The sequence below is a fragment of the Phyllobates terribilis genome, unplaced genomic scaffold (genome assembly GCF_046119375.1).
Source record: "Phyllobates terribilis strain yellow unplaced genomic scaffold, ASM4611937v1 Scaffold_1__5_contigs__length_1240528914, whole genome shotgun sequence".
NCBI lineage: Eukaryota > Metazoa > Chordata > Amphibia > Anura > Dendrobatidae > Phyllobates > Phyllobates terribilis.
The window spans coordinates 569,231,848-569,258,464 of record NW_027362761.1 but is presented as its reverse complement, the minus strand read 5'-3'; the positions used below and the strand labels follow the sequence as shown (position 1 = coordinate 569,258,464).

General features: G+C 43.9%; 1 protein-coding gene across 1 annotated transcript in view; it reads right to left on the bottom strand.

The window, feature by feature from the left end:
• Positions 1–5,474: 5,474 nt before the first annotated feature.
• The window catches only part of ST8SIA3 (ST8 alpha-N-acetyl-neuraminide alpha-2,8-sialyltransferase 3), a 47,244-nt gene continuing 26,101 nt past the window's right edge, over positions 5,475–26,617 (bottom strand). The window contains exon 4 of the mRNA XM_073681017.1: positions 5,475–19,156. Within this exon, the coding sequence (XP_073537118.1) occupies positions 18,874–19,156 (283 nt within the window). The 3' untranslated portion in view covers positions 5,475–18,873. The remainder of the gene's footprint in view (positions 19,157–26,617) is intronic.

The window sequence follows — 26,617 nt, the reverse complement described above, 5'->3', positions numbered from 1 at the left end:
TATACCCCGTGAATTTTTCCACATTTTTCACGTTACCCCAATTACTTCAATGTATTTTATTGGGATTTTATGTGATACCAACACAAAGTAGAAAGTATTCGTGAAGTGTAAAGGAAATGATACATGGGGTTTTCTAAATCTAAAATATAAATCTGGAAATTGTGACATGATGCATTTCTATTCAGCCGCCCTCAGTCAATACTTTGTAGGACCACCTCTCTCTGTAATTACTGCTGTGCTGTTTTGGGGTCTGTCTCTACCATCTTTGCACATCTAGAGGTGACATTTTGCCCCTTCTTCTTTGCACATTCGCTCTCGCTCAGTGAGATTGGATGGAGACGTCTGTCATCAGCAATTTTCAAGTCTTGTCACAGATTCTCAATGGGATTTAGGTCTGGATTGTGACTGCGCTGTTCACACACATGAATGTGCTTTGATCTAAACCCTCTATTGTAGCTCTGGCAGGATGTTTAGGGTCGTTGTCCTGCTGGAAAGTAAACCTACACCCCAGTCTCAAGTCTTTTGCAGCCTCTAACAGGTTTTCCTCCAGGATTGCCCTGTATTTAGCTCCATCCACCAACCCATCAACTCTGATGAGCTCCCCTGTTCCTACTCCCCATAGCATGATGCTGCCACCACCATGTTTGATGGTGGGGATGGTGTTTTCAGGCTAATGTACAGTGTTAGTTTTCCGCCACACAAAGCATTTTGAATTTAGCCACAAAATTTCTACTTTGGTCTCATCTGACCACACATCTTCTTACACATGCTTTCTGTGTGCCCAACATGGCTGTTTGCAATCAAGACTTCTTATAGCTTGCTTTCAAAAATGGCTTTCTTTTTGCCACTCTCCCATAAAGACCAGATTCCTGGAGTATACGACTAATAGTTGTCCTGTGGACAGATTCTCCCAACTGAGCTGTGGACCTTTGCAGCTCCTTCAGAGTGACAATGGGCCTCTTGGCTGCTTCTATAGTTAGTGCTCTCCTTGCCTGGGATGTCAGTTTAGATGGACAGCTATATCTTGGTAGATTTTCAGTTGTGCCATATTCCTACCATTTTTGGATGATGGATTGAACAGTGCTCTGTCAGATGTTCAGAACTTGGGCTATTTTTTATGACCTAACCCAGCTTTGCTCTTCTCCCCAACCTTATCCCTGACCTGTCTGGTGTGTTCCCTGGTTTTCATGACACTGTTTGATCCTTAATGTTCTCACACAAACCTCTGAGGCCTTCACAGAAGAGCTGAAGTTATACTGAGAATAAATTACACACAGGAGGACTCAATTTACTAATTATGGAGGCAATTGGAATACTCAGGATTTTATTTAGGGGTAGCCTCTTAAAAGTGCCAATAACTACTGTTAGTGTATGTTCACACAGGTTGGGTATAAAGCAGATTTTCCATCCAAATTTTCAAACTCAGACTATAGACCGAGAATAATCACAGCACATTTGCACAATGACATCTTTATTATTAAAATCAATGCATTCATGACTGTGTTTTGGCACAGAAATTCAAGTGTCGGCACATTACATCCATCGATCACTAAAAAAACAAAAAAGAAGTGAAATCATTGCGGTTTTTATTCACAAAATACAGATACAATTCAATATGTAGAAGACTTCTACAATGTAAGAAATCTAGATTTCAGACCGGACGAGAAAATATTTACATTAGCGTCAGAGAATACGGAATATGGCCTTTCATATAATGATTGTAATGTACAAGTCGCATAGAAAACACCGGGGCAGATCTATACAGAGGAACGGGGAATGCCAGAGGACATTCACAGAGACGCCAAAGGATGGTTTTATTGTGCTGTGCAATTAAAGCACATCGTTCCCTAAAATAAAGTGTAACTATGGATAAAAGTCGTTGAGTAGTTCCTATATGGTTCATCCAGCAACATTATAACATAAAAGAATGAAGCAGTTTTACAAATAATCGTGATGATAAATCTCCCACCATTTTGTGTATGCAGCTCCTACGCATACATATCACGTTACAGACTTCTAAGAACCTCCGTGAACCGATAGTGAAGGCATACTCCCTTCTATTTGTTTATTACGTCTTGCTAACAAGTATTTGGTAGGAAGGAAGACTGCAGGATCAGACTACATCTTGGTTGTTTGCAGTCTGTTACTATGGAGACACAGAATTCTATTAGTAGAATTTTTAAACTTTTTCAAAGTTACTTAATTTTTTTAAAAATCAGGGCAATAAAAATGTTTGCGAGGATGGACATTCCCTTTAAAGTATAAGGCCTCTTTTAGAGTTCCGTTTTTTTTCACGTACAAGAAGTGAATTTTATGAGAGTTTTTTCAGTTTTTCTAGGATGAGAATAAAAAACCTGCTTCTCCACCTTCTACCTATCAATCCGTGAAAAATTGACAGCACTCAGATGGCATCCAAGTGTGGTCCAATTTTTTGCACGGATCCAAGACTCGGATCAATATCGGACACGTTGCCGCGATTTTTCGAGGAACGCTCCGTCCGACAAAAAATCGGATATGCGAATAGTCTCGTAGGCTTCCATAAGTACACATTCTATTCATGAAAATCATGACATGAAAAATGGACGTCTAAATGAGCCCTAACTTTCATTTTCCCAAAATTTTGACATGTCAAAAATTTTGATGAATGGGGTTTGGGTTTTAAGATTTCCACCATTCACTAAAATAAGAGCAGAGTGCAATGTCCCTTCATTTCTGATCAGCTTTGATCATCTCGGCCTCAGAGCGGAGTGAGTGGTGTATCGATTCAAAGAAAGTTCAAAGCGGTGGGGTCTCACCACCTCAAAACTTCTGACATGTCAAAAACTTTATAAAATGAGAATAAACTTTAAATAAAGTTTAAATATTCTATTTGGCCATTTTAATTACAGTTGTTTCCGGGAATGCAAGATGGCATCCAACAGCCAGGAAACCTTGGTGACAACCAATACGGGAGCTGTGATAGCAGACATATTGGTTGTCACCCAGATTTCCCCAAAACAGAAATAACTAACTAAACTATAGGACAGATAAGGATTTTTAATTAGTGGATGACTCAAGGACTTTTTTTTTTCAAACTTTAGGTGGAAATGTGCTTTATGTCTAAATTTCGCTGTGTGCTTAAAGTGAACCCTGTAAAGAAGGTCTATATGAGACGAAAAAGTAACACCGGTGTAACAGAATGTATAAAAGGGTTAGACAATTTATTCTTCTTATATATGCATGTATTTTGGCTACAAATAATTTTTTCAATTGGAATTCATTAACAATTTTGCACTGTTTGCCTTCTACTGCATCTGTGTTGCACTGTCTAGTGTTGGCTGCAGAATGGGCTAACTGAGAATCTCTCAGTGAGCTTTTTTTGATGGGAAAGTTTCTAACTCTTATCTGTCTTTTTTTTCCTAAGCTGATTTATGACCACAGACCACATGAAAGTTGAATGTGCCAAGAAACAAAGAATCTGTACATGGCAAAACAGTGTCAAAATATCCAATGAAAATGAATTGCAAAAATTATTTTTAGCCTAAAATACTTACATTCGAATTAAAAAAAAAAAAAATTTTCCAGAGGTGTACAAGCAGACATTGATGCCATGAAATAGGCTCTTAATGCAAATTAGCTCTGATCAATTTGCGTAAAGTCATAAAAGGAAAAATATATATTATTTTCGATTTCCTTTTACCAAAAAAATCAGATATATGACTGTGATCAGTTTATCCATCAAACATATCAGACAAAAGTTTACGTCAGCCGTATCAGTCGACAGATTAAGCAACACTAACATATGATTGCTTTATAGGTAGAAATAAAAAATAAGAAAAATTGTCAAGTTTCAAAGGATGTACAGTATAGACACATCATAACAATCTGCCAGCTGCCATGTCTATACTGTACGCGCAGATGGAGCGGCATTTATGGTAGGTGGTCTCAACATGGTACGTACTGGTAGTAAATTCACGGACAGCGGAATTATGCTTTTTTATTGTAGTTACAAGACTGCAGTTTTCTAATTTACCTTGCGTTCCCACTTATGGCCATTTTCAAGAGCATTGCTTGCTGTCAGTGAATGTAAGTCACAGGATTGTCCAGAAATCCCCCCAAAAATAAGGTACTGTTTATGAGGACTGCCACAACCATCCATCGTTTTCCTTTCCGACAATTTTCATATTGCACTTTTTTTTCCGTCATAATTTATTTTTTTTGCTTCTACATCTTACGATATAATGAAAAATATACACAAAATACCTCCGCTTGAGAAAGCGAGGATCCAGTCATGCAAAACGCGCGTCGGGGGCTTGTGGGGGTTCATCTCCACCCTGTTCTGTTCCTGTCCAGCCTCCATTGGGGTAAGAATGCTTTGATAATGCTTTAAATTGCCATTGGGCATACTACAATATAGTAATTGGTAATTTTTTACGTAAGCACTATTTCCCCTTTGGATGTCTAGCCGGTATGTTTCCCAATATATATTTACCAAGGATCTAGCCAATAAATTGTTTGACACTTTAAATCCCTTTGCACTTTTTTGCACAACTGTGGAAACTAGCAAATCATGTATGGCTGGTATTCATCTCTACCTGTCCTGTTCTTAAATGGTTTTATTGCATGTGATTTATTGTATTGTAAATAATAACATTTCCTTTTGATTGTTCATACCATATACTCCTTTTTTCATACATTTTTTGGAGTGGTATTTCCCTATGGGTCACGTAATCCACCCGTGATGCTGCGGACCCATAATTATGCTAATTTTGGGTTTCTGGTCATTCATCTTATCATATAATGTACAGAAAAAGTGGGTAAAAAAATCCAAATGAGGTGAAAAATACAATTCCGCCATTCTTCTTTTTTTTTTTTACAGTCCAGAGTGAAGTAAATAGTCTTTTTTTTATATATATTTTAGTAGACAAAAAAATTTTCACAACGTTGTAAAAGAATTTGGGATTTTGTTGCCAATTTTCTAAGACCTGTAACTTTATTATTTTTTGTCAATGGAGCTGCGTGCAGGCTTTTTTTTGCCATTTCAAGATGTTGTTTTCATTGGTATAATTTAGAGGTGTGTTCAATGTTTAGATCGCTTTTTTATTGCATTATATTTCAATATTTCTGTAGGAGGAAAGAATTCATGGTGATGGGGGGCCTCCAGTAGGCCTCAGTCTGCCACAGCAACCATTGGTACCCTGTGATTGGACACCCGCCTGGGATTTCGACACTTAAATGGGAATTCCCATCTCCAAGGTCCTGTTTCAATATGTAGTAGGTGTAATAATATTAGCAAATCCCTCCAATTAGAAATGTTGTAGAGTTCTTCTGATTCACTATGTCACTTACCCCATGTGCAGGGCATTGCAGTAACTTAGATATCGATGGTTACGACCACTAACAACTAACTGTCACTATATGAGTGGTCGTAACCACGGATACCTAAGCTACTGCAATGCCCTGCACATGGGGTAAGTGACATAGCAAATCAGAAGAACTACATTTCTAATTGGAGGTATTTGCTAATATTATTATTATTACTCCTTCTACATATTGGGATAGGATCTTGTAGATGGGACTAACCCTTTAGATGTCAGACAGAAATTGCGGATATATGGATGTATAGCGGATTTTAAAGGGGTTGGACATATGAACAGAGCTGCCATGGTTTTCTAATAGTGAACAGCCCCTTTAAATCTAGGTCCGGATAACTGTTACTAAACTTGTCTCACTGAAACAAGTGCAGAGGATTTTCTTGTAAGGAGCAGGACTTGGCAGGGCTAGTCATAAACAGAAAGCTTCCCATTCTCTGACAGCAAGCAGAGATCTTGAAAACGGTGAGAAAATAGAACACAAAATATATTTAAAAGTTGCACAACTTTTTATTTTAAACCGATTAAACTTGGTTTACGTAACAGCAAAAAAACACCTTTAAGCTGCTGCAATAAAGAAGACTCCATCTGTAACCATGCATTGATCATTGATTTGCCATTTTAGCTCTCCGGAATTAAGTACTAAAAATTATAAGGAATTATAGAGCATATGTTGAAGTTTTTGTCTCAATACAACACCCTCCATGTTTTTTTATTTTTTAATTATAGAGTAGATTTAATTTAATTGTATTATAAGAACTTTCACCAAAAACGTAAAAATTATCTTTATATTAGCAGTCAACATTTGGTAATAATGTTTTATTCCCTTACAGAGATATTGGCTTTTTTTTTCTATTTAGCCATGGCAGCCATTTTGTGTAAGTGCAGCCATTTTGTGTGACAGTAAGTACAGCCATATTTCCTGTCAACTTTAAAATGGCTTCTCGTTAACTCATATTAAAAGCGTTGTTTTGTTACTGACAGATCATTCTGACAAAATGTCAGTTCTACCATTCATCTATAAGAGATGAATCAATATGGCGCGCAAAATGGCCGCCGCATCAAAGCAGAAAAAAAACCCCACACAGGATTTCTGTGAGGAAATGTAACATAAGCGCTGCTAATCATTTTGAGGTTGAGGAGGACAATGCTTTAATTAATTTTCAGATTTGGGAATAAATTAAAAAAACACACACACATCATAAGATTCTCAAGAAAAATCTATGAAAATTATTTGTGTTGCCCACAGCAACCAATCACAGCGCAACTTTCATTTTTTAAGAGTGACTTCAGAAATGAAAGATGCGCTGTGATTGGTTGCCATGGGTGACAAACGCAGTTTTTCTTTTAGATGGGATTCTAAATCTCCCCCTATATATTTTAGTGCTACAACAAAAATCATAGATTATCTATTCTGATCTGTAAGGCCCGGCCTGACTGAGATCAATACTGTAGTTACAACAATGCCCCCAGGTCCACCTCAGACCCATTCGGAACCATACTTTCTTTATGGACCTTTGCCAAGCAAATTTATGGGGGTTTTAGATTCAGCAGCCCTGTCCAGGCCTTGGCGTACGAGAGGTCCAAAAGCCACCTGAGAGGCGGCTGATCTCTATGGTTTCTTTCTAAGGATTGGCAGGGGTCCTGTCAGTCAGACCAACACTGGTTAGGAAGTGATGGCTTCTCCTAGCGACATACCATCCCAAATTATAGCGGAAAAACCCTTTAAAGAAATATAATATATTGCCGGTCGCACCAAAGCGCTGGTTGAGTTGCTCGATGGTAATGGCTATTTCTGCTACTGGTGCCAGTGGAATAACTTGAAGTTAATGGAAAATCTCCAACATGACCCCCGACAATGGCGGGTCTTTATTAGTATTGGTCTTCTGACATGGGCCAAAGAGACCTTTTGGGAAACCTCAGGGTTCTGGGTGTGACGGCATCCATTGCACCTCTGACTCGTGGCCTTTTACATGGCAGAGGGTTTGTTGGGCAGCCTCGCCACAGCCAGACATAGTCACAAGTACAGATGAGCAAACCTGAACTGCAAAGTTCGAGGTTCCTACTGGACACCTAGTGTCCGCTGCTGAACCCTGAACATGGACTTCTCCTCTTCAGGAGGAGAGAGAGATCCCCATTGATTTCTATGTGGGTTCAGGCTCAAGTACGGGTACAGTTCTGGCACCCGGACGGAACTTTGGACTAAAGTTTGGTCGAACGCGACCAACCTGAACGTCCATGGTTCCTACTCAAAAGTGCCCATGTTTATAATATTATATTAAAGATAGGCACCAGTATTACTGGTAGGAAGATCCAAAAATTGGGGTAATGCACATACCCCACTGCTATATTCCCAGGACAGTCACATGATAATTACGGCCATTGGGCTACTATAGAACATGTCTTCGTATATCTCTGTCTACAGTATAGCTGAAAAATGTATGATATCTGGGGGTCCACCATTATCACTGAACAAGGGAGAACGGAGCAGTAGTGTGCGTCCATGACCACCACTCTATCCATTGAGAGTAGTAGTCACATATCAGCAATACAGGACTAATAGATCTAATGAACGAAGCGGTAGGCACACAAAATCACACATGATTTGTGGCATTTATCAGACTTAAAAAAAAAAAAAATGTGCCTAAAAAATCAAGAAGAGCCAATGACCTAAATGTTTTCCAAACAGTGAAAAATTATTAATAGGGACTGAGTATATATATATATATATAAAAAAAAAACAAAATAAATATCAAATATTTTGTGTAGAATTGTGCAGAATAGATGGAATTATTACGTCTACATTCGAGCTCGGAACATTCCTGACAAAATGTACTACTTGGTCGGATTGACGGCGATGATGGAAAGCAAAGATGGTATAAGTCGATTTGCAGGACCTGGTGCAGCAACCAGGTCAGAATTCTGGGCCGGCCATTTTGGAGCCTTGTGGGCCACCTCTTACCTACTAGCATCCATGGCTCCTTTTATGATTAGCTGACCTGGCGCGTTACGCCGCAACGGTGACGTTACACGCAAGACCGGATAATTAAAAGAGGAACCGGGTTCCCGCAGGACTCCCATCTGATGACCACTGATCCGTGACATGGTCACCGGACCGCGTCCTGCAAATCGATTTACACGATCAATATACAGACTCCTGATTGTTAACGTAACCTGTGACAATAAATAATAGCAGCAGATGTAGGGATGAAAACAGTGTTTTTTTTCCTTATAAAATATTTTCAGCGTCATCCTCCATTAAGTGAAAACGAACAATTCCTCTGTTGCTAATGTGGCACCCCAGGGGTCTGGTTTCCACAGTAACAGCAATGTTATGTCTGAGAGCAGGTGGGAGGTCTCTTGGTCAGGGATCCTGTGCATGCCACACCTCCTGCCCAGTCCTGGGAGGGGAAGAACTTCCCCTATATAAACCTAGGGCTGAGGCAGGGTTAGTGAGTAGAGAAGAAGTAGAGACAGAGAAGAGAAGCAGCATAGGAAGAAACAACAGGAGCTCTGTGGGAGCAGTACTACAAAGAGTCAGGGGCTGGCAGCTGCAGAGCTCGCCCTGACTGAGAAGCTATCACCGGACCCGGAGTCCGAGGCTGTGGGGACTAACTCCTATCCAGCAGCAGAAACCGACCGGCAGGGGATTTCAGGTCCTCTGGCCAAGAAACCCGAAGGCACGGTCACACGCGTGGGACCAGCACCGCCGTCGTGGAGCGGAAGCTACTAGAAGGCCCCGAGTCACCGGCCATACGGGTGAGCACCACACGGTACACTCAGGGACGTGGGCTACTTATACCCGCCTCTAGCAAGGTAGCCAGAAGAGTACAGTTAGTTTGGGAGGCCTACAACTCCGCCTGGCTAGGGGAGATCCCATCTGCTCAAGGACTGACCAGGCCCCAATCGCTAGCCAGTACTCCGGGAGGGTCTATCTTTGTCACCAGTAAAGACCCTGAACTACACCGTACCGTCTCCGAGTGGTTCCTGCTACCCCCATCATCCACGTCGGCTGCCCTGAGGCCATACCCCTCCCGTTGGGGGTGATACTATCACGCTGCACAATCCTACCACCGGCCTCAGCGGTCTGCCCTGCAGCGGCAGCTCCTTCGCTGCATTCAACGGGTGGCGTAGTCGTACAACATCTACCACTAATACAGCGCCACTTAGTCTGACTCCCTGGGCACGGACCGGGTCACCGCCACGAGACTACAACCCTCAACAGATCCGGCTCCGGGTAAGCTCCCGCGTGCGCAACGCTGCGCAACACAGGCCCAGGGGTGCGTCAACTTTTGGCGTAGTCGGCAGGATTTCGTGCCCGCAACCACCGGGTACTGCGTGCCTGAAAAAGACTGTTCAAACTTACCAGTGGTGAAGATTCCCGCCATCCGGCGCCATCTTCAGCCTTCTTCCCGCCATCGGTGAAGATTCCTGCCATCCGGCGCCATTTTCAGCCTTCTTCCCGCCTTCCGTGGAGTTTTCCCGCCGTTGGACGCCATCTTGAAGACGCCGCGCGGGAAGAAGAGGGGCGTGGACTCCAAAAGCGCGCGAGAACTGAAGCCCCGCCTCACGTCCAGACGTCGCGTAAGGTCCTGGAAGGAGCCCAGCAGACGCTGACGTCACAGGAGCGCGACGGAAGGTCCTCAACCCTGACGATCCACTGCGGAGCCGCGGCCTACGGAAGAGGATCATCGCAAGGTAGGCCACGGTCCACTAGGGGGGAGAAGGATGTCGGATACGGAGGAGAGCTTCACCGCTTCAACCCCCGCCAGCGCCACCGCCGTTGCGGTCATGCCTTTCACCATGCCCTATATCCCGGGGGCAGCCTGGCTACCCCAGTACTCAGGGGAGTCACATACCCTGCATGACTTTAGAGAAAAGCTGGATAGCCTCTTCCAGGTGTATCCCCTCACAGAGGAGCAAAAAGTGAGCATCCTGGTGGCCCAATTAACCGGGGCAGCCCAAAGGGAGGTAAAGTCCTGGCCACCTGGGAGGAGGACTGTCGCAGAGATACTAACCCGGCTGAGGGACACCTTTGATACCCGCACCTCAGCCGAGATCAAGCTTAGATTCTACGGGTGCAAACAGCGGGCACATGAGAGTATAAGGGACTATGCCCTGAACCTACAAGAGGCCCTGAGAGCCATTAAGCAGACCGACCCTGACGGCGTGGGAGACGAGGACAGGCTGTTGACTGAACAATTTATAGAGGGTTTATATTGCAATGCCCACCGAACCCAGTTGCGGGCAATGGCCTTACAGGACCCTCATCTGGGATTTGCACAGTTCAAGGACAGAGCCATCCGGGTGCTCCGAGAACCGGCACCAGGTGGCGTTGTGACCCACAGACGCCCCACTACCACTTACCACCAGGAGGCGGCACCCTTGTCGGCAGGGCCTGTGGGAGCTGATGCGCAGGCTTTGAACAATGACCCGGCTCCAGACCTGCACCATCAGGTCCAAGAGCTAGCTAAAAGCGTTGCCGCGCTAACCCGAACTGTGCAGTCTTTACAGGTTTCCACTCCAGGGAAGATCCAGCTGGCATCCGGACCGGAGGACATCCCGTGGCGTCGACCAAGGAGGACCCCACCGGCCAGAGGAAGACCCAGCGACCGATACAACGAGGACGGACAACCCATCTGCCGCCGCTGCAATCAACCCGGACATATGGCAAGGTACTGTCCTTTAAACTGGCACAACCTGGGGTAGAGGGCCAAACCCCAGGAAAAAGATCATCAGGCCCATCGAACTGGCGCGACAGATATGTGGGAGGACGTCCAGTCTTGCCTGTGGTACTGGATGGCATCCCTGAGTGCCCTATTGGACACCGGGTCACAGGTCACCACTATCCCGTACGTGCTCTTCAAGCAGTACTGGAATGACTCGGATATCACCCGCTACCCTGACGACGACTTGAGTATCATCGCCAGCAATGGTCAGCCCGTGCCACAGATTGGATTTAAAGAGGTGACCATTAAAATCGGTAGAGTCGAACTGGCAGCACAGGGACTGATCATTGTAGACATTGACAAACACGAGAGTCACCCAAAGATAACTCTAGGAACTAATGTAATTGAAAATTGTCTTGCAGAGGTGATTTTCCTTTTACAACAGGTTGCCAAGAACGCCAGCTCCGGCCAGCAGCGAGTGCTCCAGAAAGAGATCCGGGCACTGATGCGACGGCAACAGATAGAACTCTCCGGTGGTGAGATTGGTAGCGTAAGAATGTGTGACCCTTTCCCTATTGCCATGCCCCCAAAAAGTGAAATGATGATTTGGTGCCGGGCAGCTATTGGTCTGAGAGGTAGAGATTACCAGGCAATGGTAGAACCAGTTTACTCAGACAGTAGGCCCACCATTTTGACAGCACGGGGGGTGGTCAATGTACGCCATGGGAGGGTGCCCGTTCGCATAATAAATATCGGGAAGAGGGAAGTGTACCTGCCCCGGTATGCCACGCTAGCCAAATTGTATACCATCAATCAAAATTCCATACAGTCCGTAGAACCCTTGCCTCCATCTTCCCCGGAGGAAGGTAACGGCTCTAAAGAAACAATGGAGGACTGGTGTCAGCAACTACATTTGGGTACTGACTCCACTCCCTCACACCAGAAACAGGGAGTCTATCGGGTGGTTCAAGAGTACGAGAGAGTGTTTAGTAAACACCCGTTAGACTTTGGGCGAGTCAAGGGGGTAGAACACCACATCCCCACGGGAGACCATCTTCCCATAAAAGAGAGGTATCGACCCGTACCCCCTGCACACTACCAACACGCCAAGGGGATGCTTAGGGACATGAAGGAGGCTGGGGTGATCAGGGATAGCTGTAGCCCCTGGGCAGCTCCACTAGTCTTAGTCAAAAAGAAAGACAACACCATGAGGATGTGTGTAGATTACCGGAAAATTAACCGTATCACACGCAAGGATGCGTACCTCTTACCAAGGATAGAGGAGTCTTTGGCTGCTTTAAGATCTGCTAACTTCTTCTCTACCTTGGATCTCACTAGCGGGTACTGGCAGGTTCCTGTAGCAGAGGCGGACCGGGAGAAGACCGCATTCACCACCCCGATGGGACTTAGCGAGTTTACCTGTATGCCGTTCGGACTCTGCAACGCACCGGGAACCTTCCAACGATTAATGGAGTGCTGTCTGGGCCACAGAAACTTCGAGACGGTCCTGTTATACCTGGACGATGTCATCGTATATTCCAAGACTTATGAGGACCACCTGAAACACCTGGCGGAAGTGTTCGAAGCTCTGGCAAGCTACGGCTTAAAGGTAAAACCCTCCAAGTGTCACCTCTTGAAACCAAAGGTGCAGTACCTGGGACACGTGGTGAGCGCTGACGGAGTGGCTCCCGACCCTGATAAGATCACCGCAATTAAGGAATGGCCAAGTCCCTCCAGTGTAAAGGAAGTGCGGCAGTTCCTCGGGTTGGTAGGCTATTACCGCAGATTCATCCCCGGTTTCACCAAAAAGGCAGCTCCTATGCAGGACCTCCTGATAGGCCAGTCCCGGAAGGCCAAGAACCAGAAGCCGCCCTTCAAATGGGAGAAGTTAGAAGAAGAGTCCTTCCGCCAGCTGAAGATGGCCCTCACGGGGGATGAAATTCTGGCGTACCCTGATTACAGCCAGCCCTTTATCCTCTACACCGACGCAAGTAACATCGGGCTAGGAGCCGTACTGTCCCAGATCCAGCAGGGGAAAGAACGAGTAATCGCTTACGCTAGCCGAAAACTGCGACCCACCGAAAGAAACCCTGAGGATTACAGCTCATTTAAGCTAGAGTTCCTGGCAGTGGTGTGGGCAGTCACCGAACGCTTTAAGCACTACCTCGCTTCTTCCCGGTTTACCGTGTACACGGATAACAACCCGTTGACACACCTGGACACGGCAAGACTCGGTGCCCTAGAGCAGAGATGGATGGCCCGTCTGTCCAACTACGAGTTCACAATCAAATACCGGGCAGGACGCTCCAATACCAACGCGGACGCCCTGTCCAGGATGCCAAACCTACCGGACGTAGGAGAAGATCCAGAGGGACTGGAAGAAGTCGAACTCCCCGCGTTCCACCGTCATGGGACTATCCAGTATTCCCATCGGGTAAGGAGTAAGCAAGCCGCTACGTTTAACCCCTTGCCTCACTACAACTGGGAGGAAATGCAAGACAGTGACCCTGCTGGTGAAGGAGATGCTGACTCGGCCAGAGGCTCGCCTTGACCCAGACGCTCCGGAGGAAGCCAAGCAACTGTGGGCTGAGAAGAGTCGACTGTTCCTTTACAAGGGGAAGTTGTGCCGTAGAATGGTTAACTCCCGGACGCATGAACTAATCTGGCAAGTAGTGGTGCCACGGAGAGACGCAGCCATGGTGATGGAAGCATACCACGACAGGGCTGGACACTTCGGATGGAAGAAGCTGGAGTTCCTGCTGCGTGGGCGGTTCCACTGGGTAGGCATGAGGGGAACCATCGAGAGGTGGTGCAGAGACTGTGGCCCGTGCAACCTAAGAAGGAAGGACCGTGCCAGCCAGAAGACTCCCCTGCAGTCCATCGTCACCCGGCAGCCGTTGGAACTGGTAGCCTTGGATCATGTAAAACTGACCCCAAGCAGAAGTGGCTACGTCTACGCGTTAACCATTGTGGATCATTACTCCCGGTTCTTGGTTGTCGTCCCCGTTAAGGACTTAACGGCTCAAACAGCAGCTAGAGCCTTCCAGCAGCACTTCTGCCGCCCACACGGGTACCCGGACCAAGTGCTGACGGACCAAGGACCTGCCTTTGAAGCGGAGGTCTTCCAGGAATTCTGCAATCTGTATGGCTGCCGGAAGATAAGGACGACACCCTATCATCCGCAAACTAATGGACTTTGTGAGAAAATGAACCAGGTGGTAATGGATCTCCTGAAAACGTTGCCCCTGGAAGAACGCAGTCTGTGGCCTGAGAAGCTGCCCGATCTGGTGGACCTATACAACCACATCCCGGTAGGTTCCACCAACTGTACCCCGGCTTACCTAATGAGGGCGAGACCTGGTAAGTTACCTGTTGACCTGGAAATGGGAGTCCTGACACCCGAGGACACTTCACCAGAAGCAGACTGGGACACAGAGAGGCAGCAGCAGTACCGGAAAGTACAGGAGAGCGTGGAGCGAAGTCTCTGTCAGGCTAGGGAAAGACAAGAGAAAACTTACAACCAGTATTTTCCCGCTGTTCTCCTGGTACCCGGAGAGCAGGTCTTGAAGAGGAAAAGACGGCTCCACAAGTTGGACGACCAGTGGGAGAAGGACCCGTACACCGTACTGCCCTCAAGCCACGAGAACCCGAAAGTCTGTACCATCAGAAAAGACGGAGGGGAGACCATAGCCATTGTATCCCGGGATCACCTGAAGAAGTGTCCTGAACAGCTACGGAACCCTGAAGAGGAACAAGAAGACCATCGACCCGTAGAGGAAAGGGAAGATATGGTTAGTACTGTGCTCGGAGACTTCCCTCGGTCCTGGACTCAAGTCAATGGTGCAGTTGTGGTACCCGTCCTCACGTTCCTCCAACCAGCATCCCAAGTGCCTACGGAGCAACAGGTAGAGCTGGAAGAGCAGCCGGTCCAGGAGGCAGAAGACTCCACACAAGCAGAACAGGAGGATCAACCCTCTGCTTATAGTGAGCCTGCCGTACCCCTAGTGAGCCAAAGAGCCGGTAGACAGCTGCCCAGTTTACCCTTGACAGCTCCTACACCCTGTAGTTCAGGGCTAGACAGTCAGCTCCGTAGGTCCACTAGGGCCACTAGAGGCCAGTTACCCGCACGTTGGAGGATTTGAAGTGTATAAATTATTTTATTTGTGGTTACCTGTTTTTCTTGTTGCTTGTGTATAATTATGTGTTTCTAGTTATTTATAGGAGTCCTTGGTGCATTTACCGGGAATCCTTGTACATGGTTGGAGCGTAACCTAGGAATGGACTAAAGACTGTTAAGGACTCGGGGCAGGACAGACCCCTACCTGGTTACGTCTCCCTGTTTTGGTGAAATGGACACCTTGCTTTTCTTCAAAAACTGCACCCGGTTGCGGACACGCCGTGACTATCTTTATATGTTTTTCTTATTGTACTATTATTGTTTATACCTTGTTATGTTTAAAAATATGTTTAGTCCCGGAGTACTAAATTTCACTAGGGGGGAATGTGGCACCCCAGGGGTCTGGTTTCCACAGTATCAGCAATGTTATGTCTGAGAGCAGGTGGGAGGTCTCTTGGTCAGGGATCCTGTGCATGCCACACCTCCTGCCCAGTCCTGGGAGGGGAAGAACTTCCCCTATATAAACCTAGGGCTGAGGCAGGGTTAGTCAGTAGAGAAGAAGTAGAGACAGAGAAGAGAAGCAGCATAGGAAGAAACAACAGGAGCTCCGTGGGAGCAGTACTACAAGGAGTCAGGGGCTGGCAGCTGCAGAGCTCGCCCTGACTGAGAAGCTATCACTGGACCCGGAGTCCGAGGCTGTGGTGACTAACTCCTATCCAGCAGCAGAAACCGACCGGCAGGGGATTTCAGGTCCTCTGGCCAAGAAACCCGAAGGCACGGTCACACGCGTGGGACCAGCACCGCCGTCGTGGAGCGGAAGCTACTAGAAGGCCCCCGAGTCACCGGCCATACGGGTGAGCACCACACGGTACACTCAGGGACGTGGGCTACTTATACCCGCCTCTAGCAAGGTAGCCAGAAGAGTACAGTTAGTTTGGGAGGCCTACAACTCCGCCTGGCCAGGGGAGATCCCATCTGCTCAAGGACTGACCAGGCCCCAATCGCTAGCCAGTACTCCGGGAGGGTCTATCTTTGTCACCAGTAAAGACCCTGAACTACACCGTACCGTCTCCGAGTGGTTCCTGCTACCCCCATCATCCACGTCGGCTGCCCTGAGGCCATACCCCTCCCGTTGGGGGTGATACTATCACGCTGCACAATCCTACCACCGGCCTCAGCGGTCTGCCCTGCAGCGGCAGCTCCTTCGCTGCATTCAACGGGTGGCGTAGTCGTACAACATCTACCGCTAATACAGCGCCACTTAGTCTGACTCCCTGGGCACGGACCGGGTCACCGCCACGAGACTACAACCCTCAACAGATCCGGCTCCGGGTAAGCTCCCGCGTGCGCAACGCTGCGCGACACAGGCCCAGGGGTGCGTCACTAAAATAGTACAAATATTAAAGTGCAGCTCTGCCTTAGATTCACATTGACTCTGGATCCGAAAATATAAAATATAGTAACTTCAATTTTTTTTTTTTATGCGCTGCATTATTTGATAGATTTCAATTTGGAAACCATTAGCAAGCTGCTGTTGATTGATCTGTTCATCTTTGGTGCTGCTATTTAATACTTTGAGGGCACAGTAATATCCTGCTATAAATGGCTTCGGACCTGTTTGTTTCCCTGCAGCCCTATAAGTACACAGCACCCAATATGCCCCATCTATCTAGGGATGAGCAGACCCATGGAAGTTCGGGTTCTGGTTCCCGACCCGAACTTTAGGCCAAAGTTCGGTTCGGGTACCAGAACTGTATCCGAAATTGAACCAGAACCCCTTTGAAAACAATGGGGACCCGAACTTTGTAACTGGAACTTCCTCTCTCTCTTGGAACTCCCTCTCTCTCAGAACTCCCTCTCTTGGAACTTCCTCTCACTCTCGGAACTCTCTCTATCTATCGGAACTCTGTCTCTCTCTCTATCGGAACTTCAAACATTAAAACTGACTACTGGGAGAAGTGTTTGGAGCTTTGCACCGGACACTAAATGTCCGGTACGAACCCCAAACTTTTAAGTTTGGGTTTGCTCATCCCTAATAGTAAACTGTCAGCAAGCATACATACATATTAGTTTGTTGGCCAATCTAGTTGCATTCATCACTAGGGCATTGTTGCCAACATTTCTGGGGGCGTTTATGTTTTGTCCCAACCACGCCCCATGGCCCTCCCAAAAACTCCCACCCCCAATTTGGACCACCCATATTTAGCGGTTTACATAAAAAATAACCAACTTTTGGCCCCTCCTGAGAATGCCCCAGACCCACCCCAGAGCATCCACTTTTGGCTGAGATTTACATAATCTCCGACCCCTTTTGTCCCATGAGTCCTAAGAAATTTAGGACAGCTGGCGACTATGCCAGGATATATGACGTTTAGACCCCCCACTCTTCCCAGGACCACCTCTGACCCAACTTTTGTGTGATGTTTTAATAATCCCTGACGCCTTTCTGCTCAAAAGTCCCAGCATGCGTCCATTTTACCTACTTGTTTACGGTCTCCATACAATTAGTGAAACTTCCAAATAGCCACCGTCCAAGCCATTCACACCTGGACAACATTATTCAGTAAATTACTAAGCACCTAAATAGAGACACATAACAAGATCAATGGATCTGCCAAGGCAGCTTGCTGATGGTTTCCTGGTAGCAATAAGATCACTTTTTCTACTCTGAAAACTGTAGAAACATATTGAAAAATAAAATGTAAGTAGCAAAAGATATAGAATCAGGCTTAAGTCTACTGAATATGGAGTCAATGTGGATTAGAGGAGGAGCTTCACTTCCAAAATTAAAACGTATGATTATCACATCCGCGTCAAACTCAAGGGGCAACGAGCGCTTTATTTAAAAAAAAACTCATTCTCTGGAGAACACTTTCCTTACATTTTAAGAGGTGATGATATAGTGGGGGGCAATCTGGGCATAAATGTCCCACTAAGGCTGTAAGATGCTTGGTTCATCTCTTATTGATCGGGCACAGTAGCCCAACTAACCAAAGCCTTCCAAAACTGACATATGATATCATGCGTGCAAGAGATATCCAAAATTAAGAACCACCCCCGAGGACCCCATTCTCACATTTCTATAAGATGTCTCATTTAAAGGGGCTTTCCATTTTTGTATAAATAAATCCAATGAATGAAAACTTATGCAACTTTATAATATATTTTACGTTTCAGTTCTTCACTTATTTTCAAGGTAGATGCTTACGGTCGGTGAATGAGAGCTGCCTGCTCTTAGCTAATAGTTGGGTACCATTGCATCCAATCTGTGAACATCGTCTACACCGGATACCACATCTCAGCTCAGAGCAGGACTAGCTATGTACAGTTTTATTGGCCCCCAATTGGAAACAAGAGTGATCACATTCACAGACGTTTTGAATATGGTGAAGAATTGAAACACAAAGTATATTAGAAAGTTGTAGAACTTTTCATTTATATCAAAATTCAGCCATATTTTGAATAAAAAAAGGAACACTCCTTTAAATCATTACAATGAAGAATATTACATGCCTTGGTTATGGTCCTAATTTGGGACTATGAGTAAGGAGTGAAAAGATCCAACTTATTACAGCCCCTCGAAAACTCCCGTAAGTTTGACCCGCCTGGCTTCCAGGAATTTACATTCTACGTCATCATGAAGAAGATTTTCGTTACATTTTTCCGATGTCTATTCAATCACATTTGGGCACTTTTTTTTTATAACAATTGGCACTTCATGTTTCCTGTTTCGTCTTTAGGCACAATGTGACAGCGTCAGCTTGGTCAGTCCTTCTCTGTGCATTTTGTACAGCAGTTTGAACTCTGCAGGAAGCTGGTGCGATTCCTGCCATTTTGTAGTGAATTTTGTTCCTTTTTTATCATAGTAATGATACGGAAGATCCTTCCCTGTATTCGGATCCCAACCGAACGGCCAGAACCCATACAAGTGGATTTCGTCACAGATGGAAGAGGCCAGTGTATACATCAGAATGCCGGTGCTCAACCTCTTGGGAGATAAGTGCTTGTTTTTCCAATATCTGTAAAAAAAACGCACAGAAAAAAAAGTGAAAAACAAATTATAGATATAAAACAATCTGTGAAAATTCACATATATGGATTTAAAACAGCATTTTTTTTATATCACAATCTTTATTTAAAAAAAAAAAAATAGTAATCTTGCAATTTTCACATCGGCCACTGGGGCAGTTTTAGACTTCTACTTTTCCTTTAAGTGAGAGTTTTCAGCAGTTTCCTTATCATCAGAGGCAGGATGACAATGACTGATAACACCTCTATACACAGCTCATCCACCAATCACAATAGGCGATGTCACAGCTCCCTTCACAATGATTTTTGCACACGCTCATATGAAGCTTCAATAGAAATTATAGTGAGTCTGATCATTGCTATTAATGTACATGTGTTGTTTCCTGAAACAGCAATAATTTTGAGTCTAAAAATGCACAAGGTGAAAAGCACAAGGTTTCTAATTTTTAATAAAGTTTGTGATAAAGACATTTTTTAAATAAAAAATAAACACAAAAAAATGATTTAAGCAAAAAAATTCATTTTTCTGATGACGACTTCCCTTCAATACCTTATATAAATTTGTTCTATTTGGGACCGACTAATATAGTGGATATCACAAACGTCCTTTTATTTTATGATCCATTGAAAGAGCATCTCATTCCCTGGAAGACTTAGCATGACCATACATCATGTGCAACAATAAGTATTTACTAGGGTCTTTAGCCTGTTTAAATTCTATAAATGAGCATTTTAACCCATTACTGACCAGGAGGGTGCAGTCAGACGGCCATATAACATGGATGATGATGGCATTGCAATGCTTGGACTGGCCGGCGGCTCTCCTGACACGAGTGTGACAGCGTGTATTTCTATGCAGCTGTTATGCTTGGGTGAGGAGAGCCGCCGGCCAGTGCGATCACGTCAAAGAGCTTGCAGGTGCAAGCTTCTTGCTTAAGAAACTGGCCACTTCTGATAAACTGCAGGGTGGTCAGTAACCTAAGCAACGAGCAATTAACTATATGTTTGAAAACCCTTCCATTCTTGAGACTGGAGAAAACTTTAATAATCATTAAATTGCTAATTTTTACTAACACTTTGCAATTTTAATGATTTATGACCGTGAGTTTTTATACATACTGTATATAAATTAACTTGTAATTTATGTAACTTTTTCTGCAAATATATATATAAAAAGATTTATGGTATGTATGCATGCACAATAAAAAAAACTATTTTTTTTACTAAATAATCACTTTTTTATTCTTTTTTGGGGGTGGGTCAGGGGCTGCTTGTAAATTTGCATTATTATTTAAAGGGAATGTGTAATCAGAAAATATTTAATTGTTAAAATCAGGTTATTGTGTTAAATGTATATTAAAAAATTAGTTTTTTTTTATATTTTCATATCATTTTCATATCACAATCTTTATTTAAAAAAAAATAGTAAGCTTGTAATTTTCATACTGGCCACTGGGGCATTTTTGGACTCATACTTCCTGTCCTTTCAAGAAGAGCTTTCAGCAAGTTCACTATCATCACATGCAAGATTATATTGGCAGGTATCACCTCAATACACAGGATCCATTAATCACAATAGGCTCCCCTTCCCTTTACAATGACCTTTGCACACAATCATTAGATGCTTCAATACAAAAGATAGGGATAAAGTCTGTTTATTGCTGCTAATGTACATGTGTTGTTTCCTGAAACCATATGAAGGTAGAGTCTAAAAAAAGCTCCAGTGGTCGGTGTCATTTATTAGACTCATACTCATCAAAAATATTAGAATTGCAAGGTTTCTATTTTTGATCTTTTTTTAGTAAATATTGAAGAATTTTTAAGAACTCAAAAACCTAATTTAAATAATAGGTGAATTTCCAATGATAACTTCCCTTTAAATTTACATTTGTTGCAGGTCATAAAAGAGGACATTATCTAGTTTTTATTATGTCGTTTCCACTGTAACTGGGACATTCACAGGAGCACAAGTTACAGGTAAAGCAGCCCCATGATGTGATCTGTGACTAGCAGACACCCGGTGATCGGGTCATTGCCAGGTCCAAAAGAAGCATTGGCATTATTCACTACATAGAGCTCTGTGTTCACCATGATACATAAAGGAATCAAGCAAATTACATATTCAGCTCTGCTACATTTATTGATAATGTCCACAACCTGATATAAGGTCAATCAGAATTTGATCCAAATTTTAGTGTTTCCCCCAGCTTTCCTATTCCACATTACTGGTCTGGCTGGTGAGACCCCTCGCAATGGTCGATATCGCATTTCATAGCCAGCGTCACCCACCGTTTGCCAATCTCCGTTAGGGGCTCTTCCCACTGTGGCAACGAAGACTCAATAAAGGTCGAGCAATGAAATTAAGATCCGCTATGTGAGAGGACTATAAAACCCTAATGGATGGATGCTCGTAATAAAAGCTGGCAAATCAGATTTGGTCGGGTTACAGATCTTGATGAAATGCCAAATCATATTTAAGGTCTGCAGCAAGAATCTGACAATGGGAAAAACCGAGGACGAGGAAATAATGTGAGATTATTAATGTGTCACATAGAGGTTTGTCAGTCGCGTCAGTTCAGCTTGTCAGCCTTTATTGCCGCGCTCACAAAATCTCCCGCAGCCAATAACAGCTTGCAATCAGGAGGAAACATGCTACGTCTGGATGGGGATTTGTCTTTTATTAAATATAAACCCACAGCATACAGCAAAAAAAAAAGATTGTTTAAAGGGGAAGTGTCATCAGAAAATGACCTATTGTTTAAATCAGGTTCGTATGTTAAATGTATTCTTTTTAATATTTGATGCTTTTTTTAATTTTTTTTTTATAATACTATGTTATATTCTAAAAAAAATCCTTAGGCTGCGTGCGCACGATGCGTTTTTCAAGCGTTTTCGCCGCGGAATTTCAGCAGCGAAAAAGCTTAAAAAACGCTTGGTAATACGTGCCCCATGTTCCCAAAATGATAATCCGCATGTGCTGTGCTCATGCTGCGGGAATTTCCGCTGCGGATTATCATTGCGGAAAAATACGCAGCATGTCCATTATTTTTGGGAACATGCAGCGTAATTGCCACCATTGACCTGGATTGAATCGCTTAATATCCGCATGACTGTATGTGCACATGTGGATATTAAGCAATTCAATGTGCGGATGGTACCCGGGTCTGGAGAAGAGGAGACTCTCCTCCAGACCCGGGTACCATAGTACCTGTAAAAAAAAAAATTTAAAATAAGAAATAAACATTATACTTACCTTCCTATGGCCCCCGGTCTCCTGTACGATGCGTCCGGTCTCTTGTACGGCTCGCAATGGTCTAAAAGGACCTTCCATGACGTCAATTATACATGTGTCAGGTCACGCGACCGCTGACGTCGGCAGTCGCGTGACCTGTCACATGACTAAATGACGTCATGAAAGGTCCTTTTACACCACTGCGAGCCGTACAAGAGAAAGGACGCATCGTACAGGAGACCGGGGGCCATAGGAAGGTAAGTATAATGTTTATTTTTTATTTGTTACCATTTTTATTCTTTTTTTAACTGTTAACTTGGTCACACTATATAAATCCATGCCGGTCGCATGGATTTATATAGTGTGACCAAGTTATCAAGCACTTTTCCAAGTGATGCTAAAATCTCTTGGAAAAACGCTTGATAACCCGTATGCAGAAATGCATGCAAAAACGCAGGATATACGTCTCTACCTGGCAGGAAAAACGCATGTAAAATCCGAAAAGATCGGCAGCATTTCTGCATCGTGGGCACTTAGCCTTACAATTATTACACTTGCTACTATGTCTAATATTAGACTTCTTCCTATTGTTCACATTAGCAGCAATAGACTGACTCAGTCTCTATTTGTTTGTATAGAAGTACAAGTATATCTCCCAACAAGTCCGGATAAGCGGGACAGTCCCGAAATGGGGAAAATGTCAGCTGTTCCAGGAGGACATAGCTGTGTCACAACTTCAGCTCTGCAATGTCTTTTCCATGCAGGCTCCATTATTGTGCAGTTCGTCCTCCAGTACAGGACCTTGGAGAAAGGGCTGGCATCAGTCTGTGTCCTGTACATTCATTGATGAACTCGTTGCTTTACTTTGTCTGGTTTTCCCAGAAGTTTCCTTCAAACTTCCACTCGAATTGTGGGCAGCAGCCTTGGGTGTAAGCCAAAGGCTGCATTGCCAAGGATAACAGAATTTTCACTGGCTACTAGTGTTGATTGAGTATGTATCATTAACCCTTTCCAGCGCGCACACTCGGGTGCTCGCCGAGTATTTTGGCGTGCTCGGCGTTTCATTCACTGTCGCCGCGCCTGCAAGTGTCACGGCTGCTAGACAGCTGTGACACATGTAGAGATTGCCTGTCTGACAGTATTGAACACGCCTACTGAAATTTCATTAATACTTTGTACAAAAACCTTTGTTGATGATAACAGCTTCAAGATGCATTCTGTATGGAGAAACTAGTCGCATGCATTGCTCAGGTGTGATTTTGGCCCATTCTACCAAACAAACACTGTTCAAATCCTGAAGCTTCCATGAAATCTTTCTATGAACTCCGAGCTTTAGTTCCTTCCATAAATGTTCTGATGGATTCAGGACTGGTGATTGGCTGGGCCATTCTAGTAGCTTTATTTTCTTTGGAGCTTCCTGCTCTGTGTGCTTGGGATCATTGTCGTGCTGAAATGTAAACCCCCGTTTCATCTTCATCATCCTGGTAGATGGCTGATTTTTTTCAAGAATGTCTCGGTACATTTGTCCATTCATCCTTCAATTACATGAAGATTGCCAGTGCTGTATGCTGAAAAACAGCCCCACACCATGATGTTCCCACCTTCAAATATCACTGTTGGTATGGTGTTTTTGGGGTGATATGCCTTTTGGCCTCCAAACATGGTGTGTATTATGACATCCAAAGAGTTTAAGTTTGGTATCATCTGACCATACTACAACCCCTGGCAAAAATTATGGAATCACCGGGCTCAGAGGATGTTCATTCAGTTGTTTAATGTTGTTGAAAAAAAGCAGATCACAGACATGGCAGATAACTAACGTCATTTCAAATGGCAACTTTAGGGCTTTAAGAAACACTAAAAGAAATCAAGATTAAAAATGTGGTACTCAGTAAGGGTACTTTTTTCAGACCAAGCAGAGGGAAAGACTCCAGACCTGACATGAGTATTGTTGTTTCTAAATGAATAAGAACTTGTTTCCTTTGCATTATCTGAGGTCTGAAAGCATTGTTTCTCTGTTTCTCTGTTTCTTTTTTTATCATTTTGACGATTTCTCATTTGCTCCAAATAAATACAAAATTTTTAGCTTTGAATTTCGGAGACATGTTGTCAGTAGTTGATAGAATAAAAAGACAATGTACATTTTATTCAAAAATATACCTATAAAGAGAAAAATCTGAGAAAATTAAAATTTTGCAGTGGTCTCTTAATTTTTGCCAGAGCTGTATGTATGTATGTATGTATGTATGTATGTATGTATGTATATATACAGTACAGACCAAAAGTTTGGACACATCTTCTCATTTAAAGATTTTTCTGTATTTTCATGACTATAAAAATTGTACATTCACACTGAAGGCATCAAAACTATGAATTAACACATGTGGAATTATAAACTTATTATAAAAGTGTGAAACAACTGAAAATATGTCTTGTATTCTAGGTTCTTCAAAGTAGCCACCTTTTGCTTTGATGACTGCTTTGCACACTCTTGCCATTCTCTCGATGAGCTTCAAGAGGTAGTCACCGGAAATGGTCTTCCAACAATCCTGAAGGCGTTCCCAGAGATACTTAGTACTTGTTGGCCCTTTTGCCTTCACTCTGCGGTCCAGCTCACCTCAAACCATCTCGATTGGGTTCAGGTCTGGTGACTGTGGAGGCCAGGTCATCTGGCGTAGCACCCCATAACTCTCCTTCTTGGTCAAATAGCCCTTACACAGCCTGGAGGTGTGTTTGGGGTCATTGTCCTGTTGAAAAATAAATGATGGTCCAACTAAACGCAAACCGCATGGAATAGCATGCCGCAGCAAGATGCTGTGGTAGCCATGCTGGTTCATTATGCCTTCAATTTTGAATAAATCCCCAACAGTGTCACCAGCAAAGCACCCCCACACCATCACACCTCCTCCTCCATGCTTCACATTGGGAACCAGGCATGTAGAGTCCATCCGTTCACCTTTTCTGCGTCGCACAAAGACATGGTGGTTGGAACCAAAGATCTCAAATTTGGACTCATCAGACCAAAGCACAGATTTCCACTGGTCTAATGTCCATTCCTTGTGTTCTCTAGCCCAAAAAAGTCTCTTCTGCTTGTTGCCTGTCCTTAGCAGTGGTTTCCTAGCAGCTATTTTACCATGAAGGCCTGCTGCACAAAGTCTCCTCTTAACAGTTGTTGTAGAGATGTGTCTGCTGCTAGAACTATGTGTGGCATTGACCTGGTCTCTAATCTGAGCTGCTGTTAACCTGCGATTTCTGAGGCTGGTGACTTGGATAAACTTATCCTCAGAAGCAGAGGTGACTCTTGGTCTTCCTTTCCTTGGGCAGTCCTCATGTAAGCCAGTTTCTTTGTAGTGCTTGATGGTTTTTGCAACTGCACTTGGGGACACTTTCAAAGTTTGCCCAATTTTTCGGACTGACTTACCTTCATTTCTTAAAGTAATGATGGCCACTCGTTTTTCTTTACTTAGAATTTGTATTATGGCAAGAAAAAAGCAGCTAACAGTCTATTCAGTAGGACTATCAGCTGTGTATCTACCTGACTTCTGCACAACACAACTGATGGTCCCAACTCCATTTATAAGGCAAGAAATCCCACTTATTAAACCTGACAGGGCACACCTGTGAAGTGAAAACCATTTCCGGTGACTACCTCTTGAAGCTCATCAAAAGAATGCCAAGAGTGTGAAAAGCAGTCATCAAAGCAAAAGGTGGCTGCTTTGAAGAACCTAGAATATAAGACATATTTTCAGTTGTTTCACACTTTTTTGTTAAGTATATAATTCCACATGTGTTAATTCATAGTTTTGATGCGTTCAGTGTGAATGTACAATTTTCAAAGTCATGAAAATACCGAAAAATCTTTAAATGAGAAGGTGTGTCCAAACTTTTGGTCTGTACTGTATATATGTATACAGTACAGACCAAAAGTTTGGACACACCCTCTCATTTAAAGATTTTTCTGTATTTTCATAACTATGAAAATTGTACATTCACACTGAAGGCATCAAAACTATGAATTAACACATTGTACAAAAAAGTGTGAAACAACTGAAAATATGTCTTATATTCTAGGTTCTTCAAAGTAGCCACCTTTTGCTTTGATGACTGCTTTGCACACTCTTGGCATTCTCTTGATGAGCTTCAAGAGGTAGTCTGTTAAGTATATAATTCACATGTGTTACTTCATAGTTTTGATGCCTTCAGTGTGAATGTAGAATTT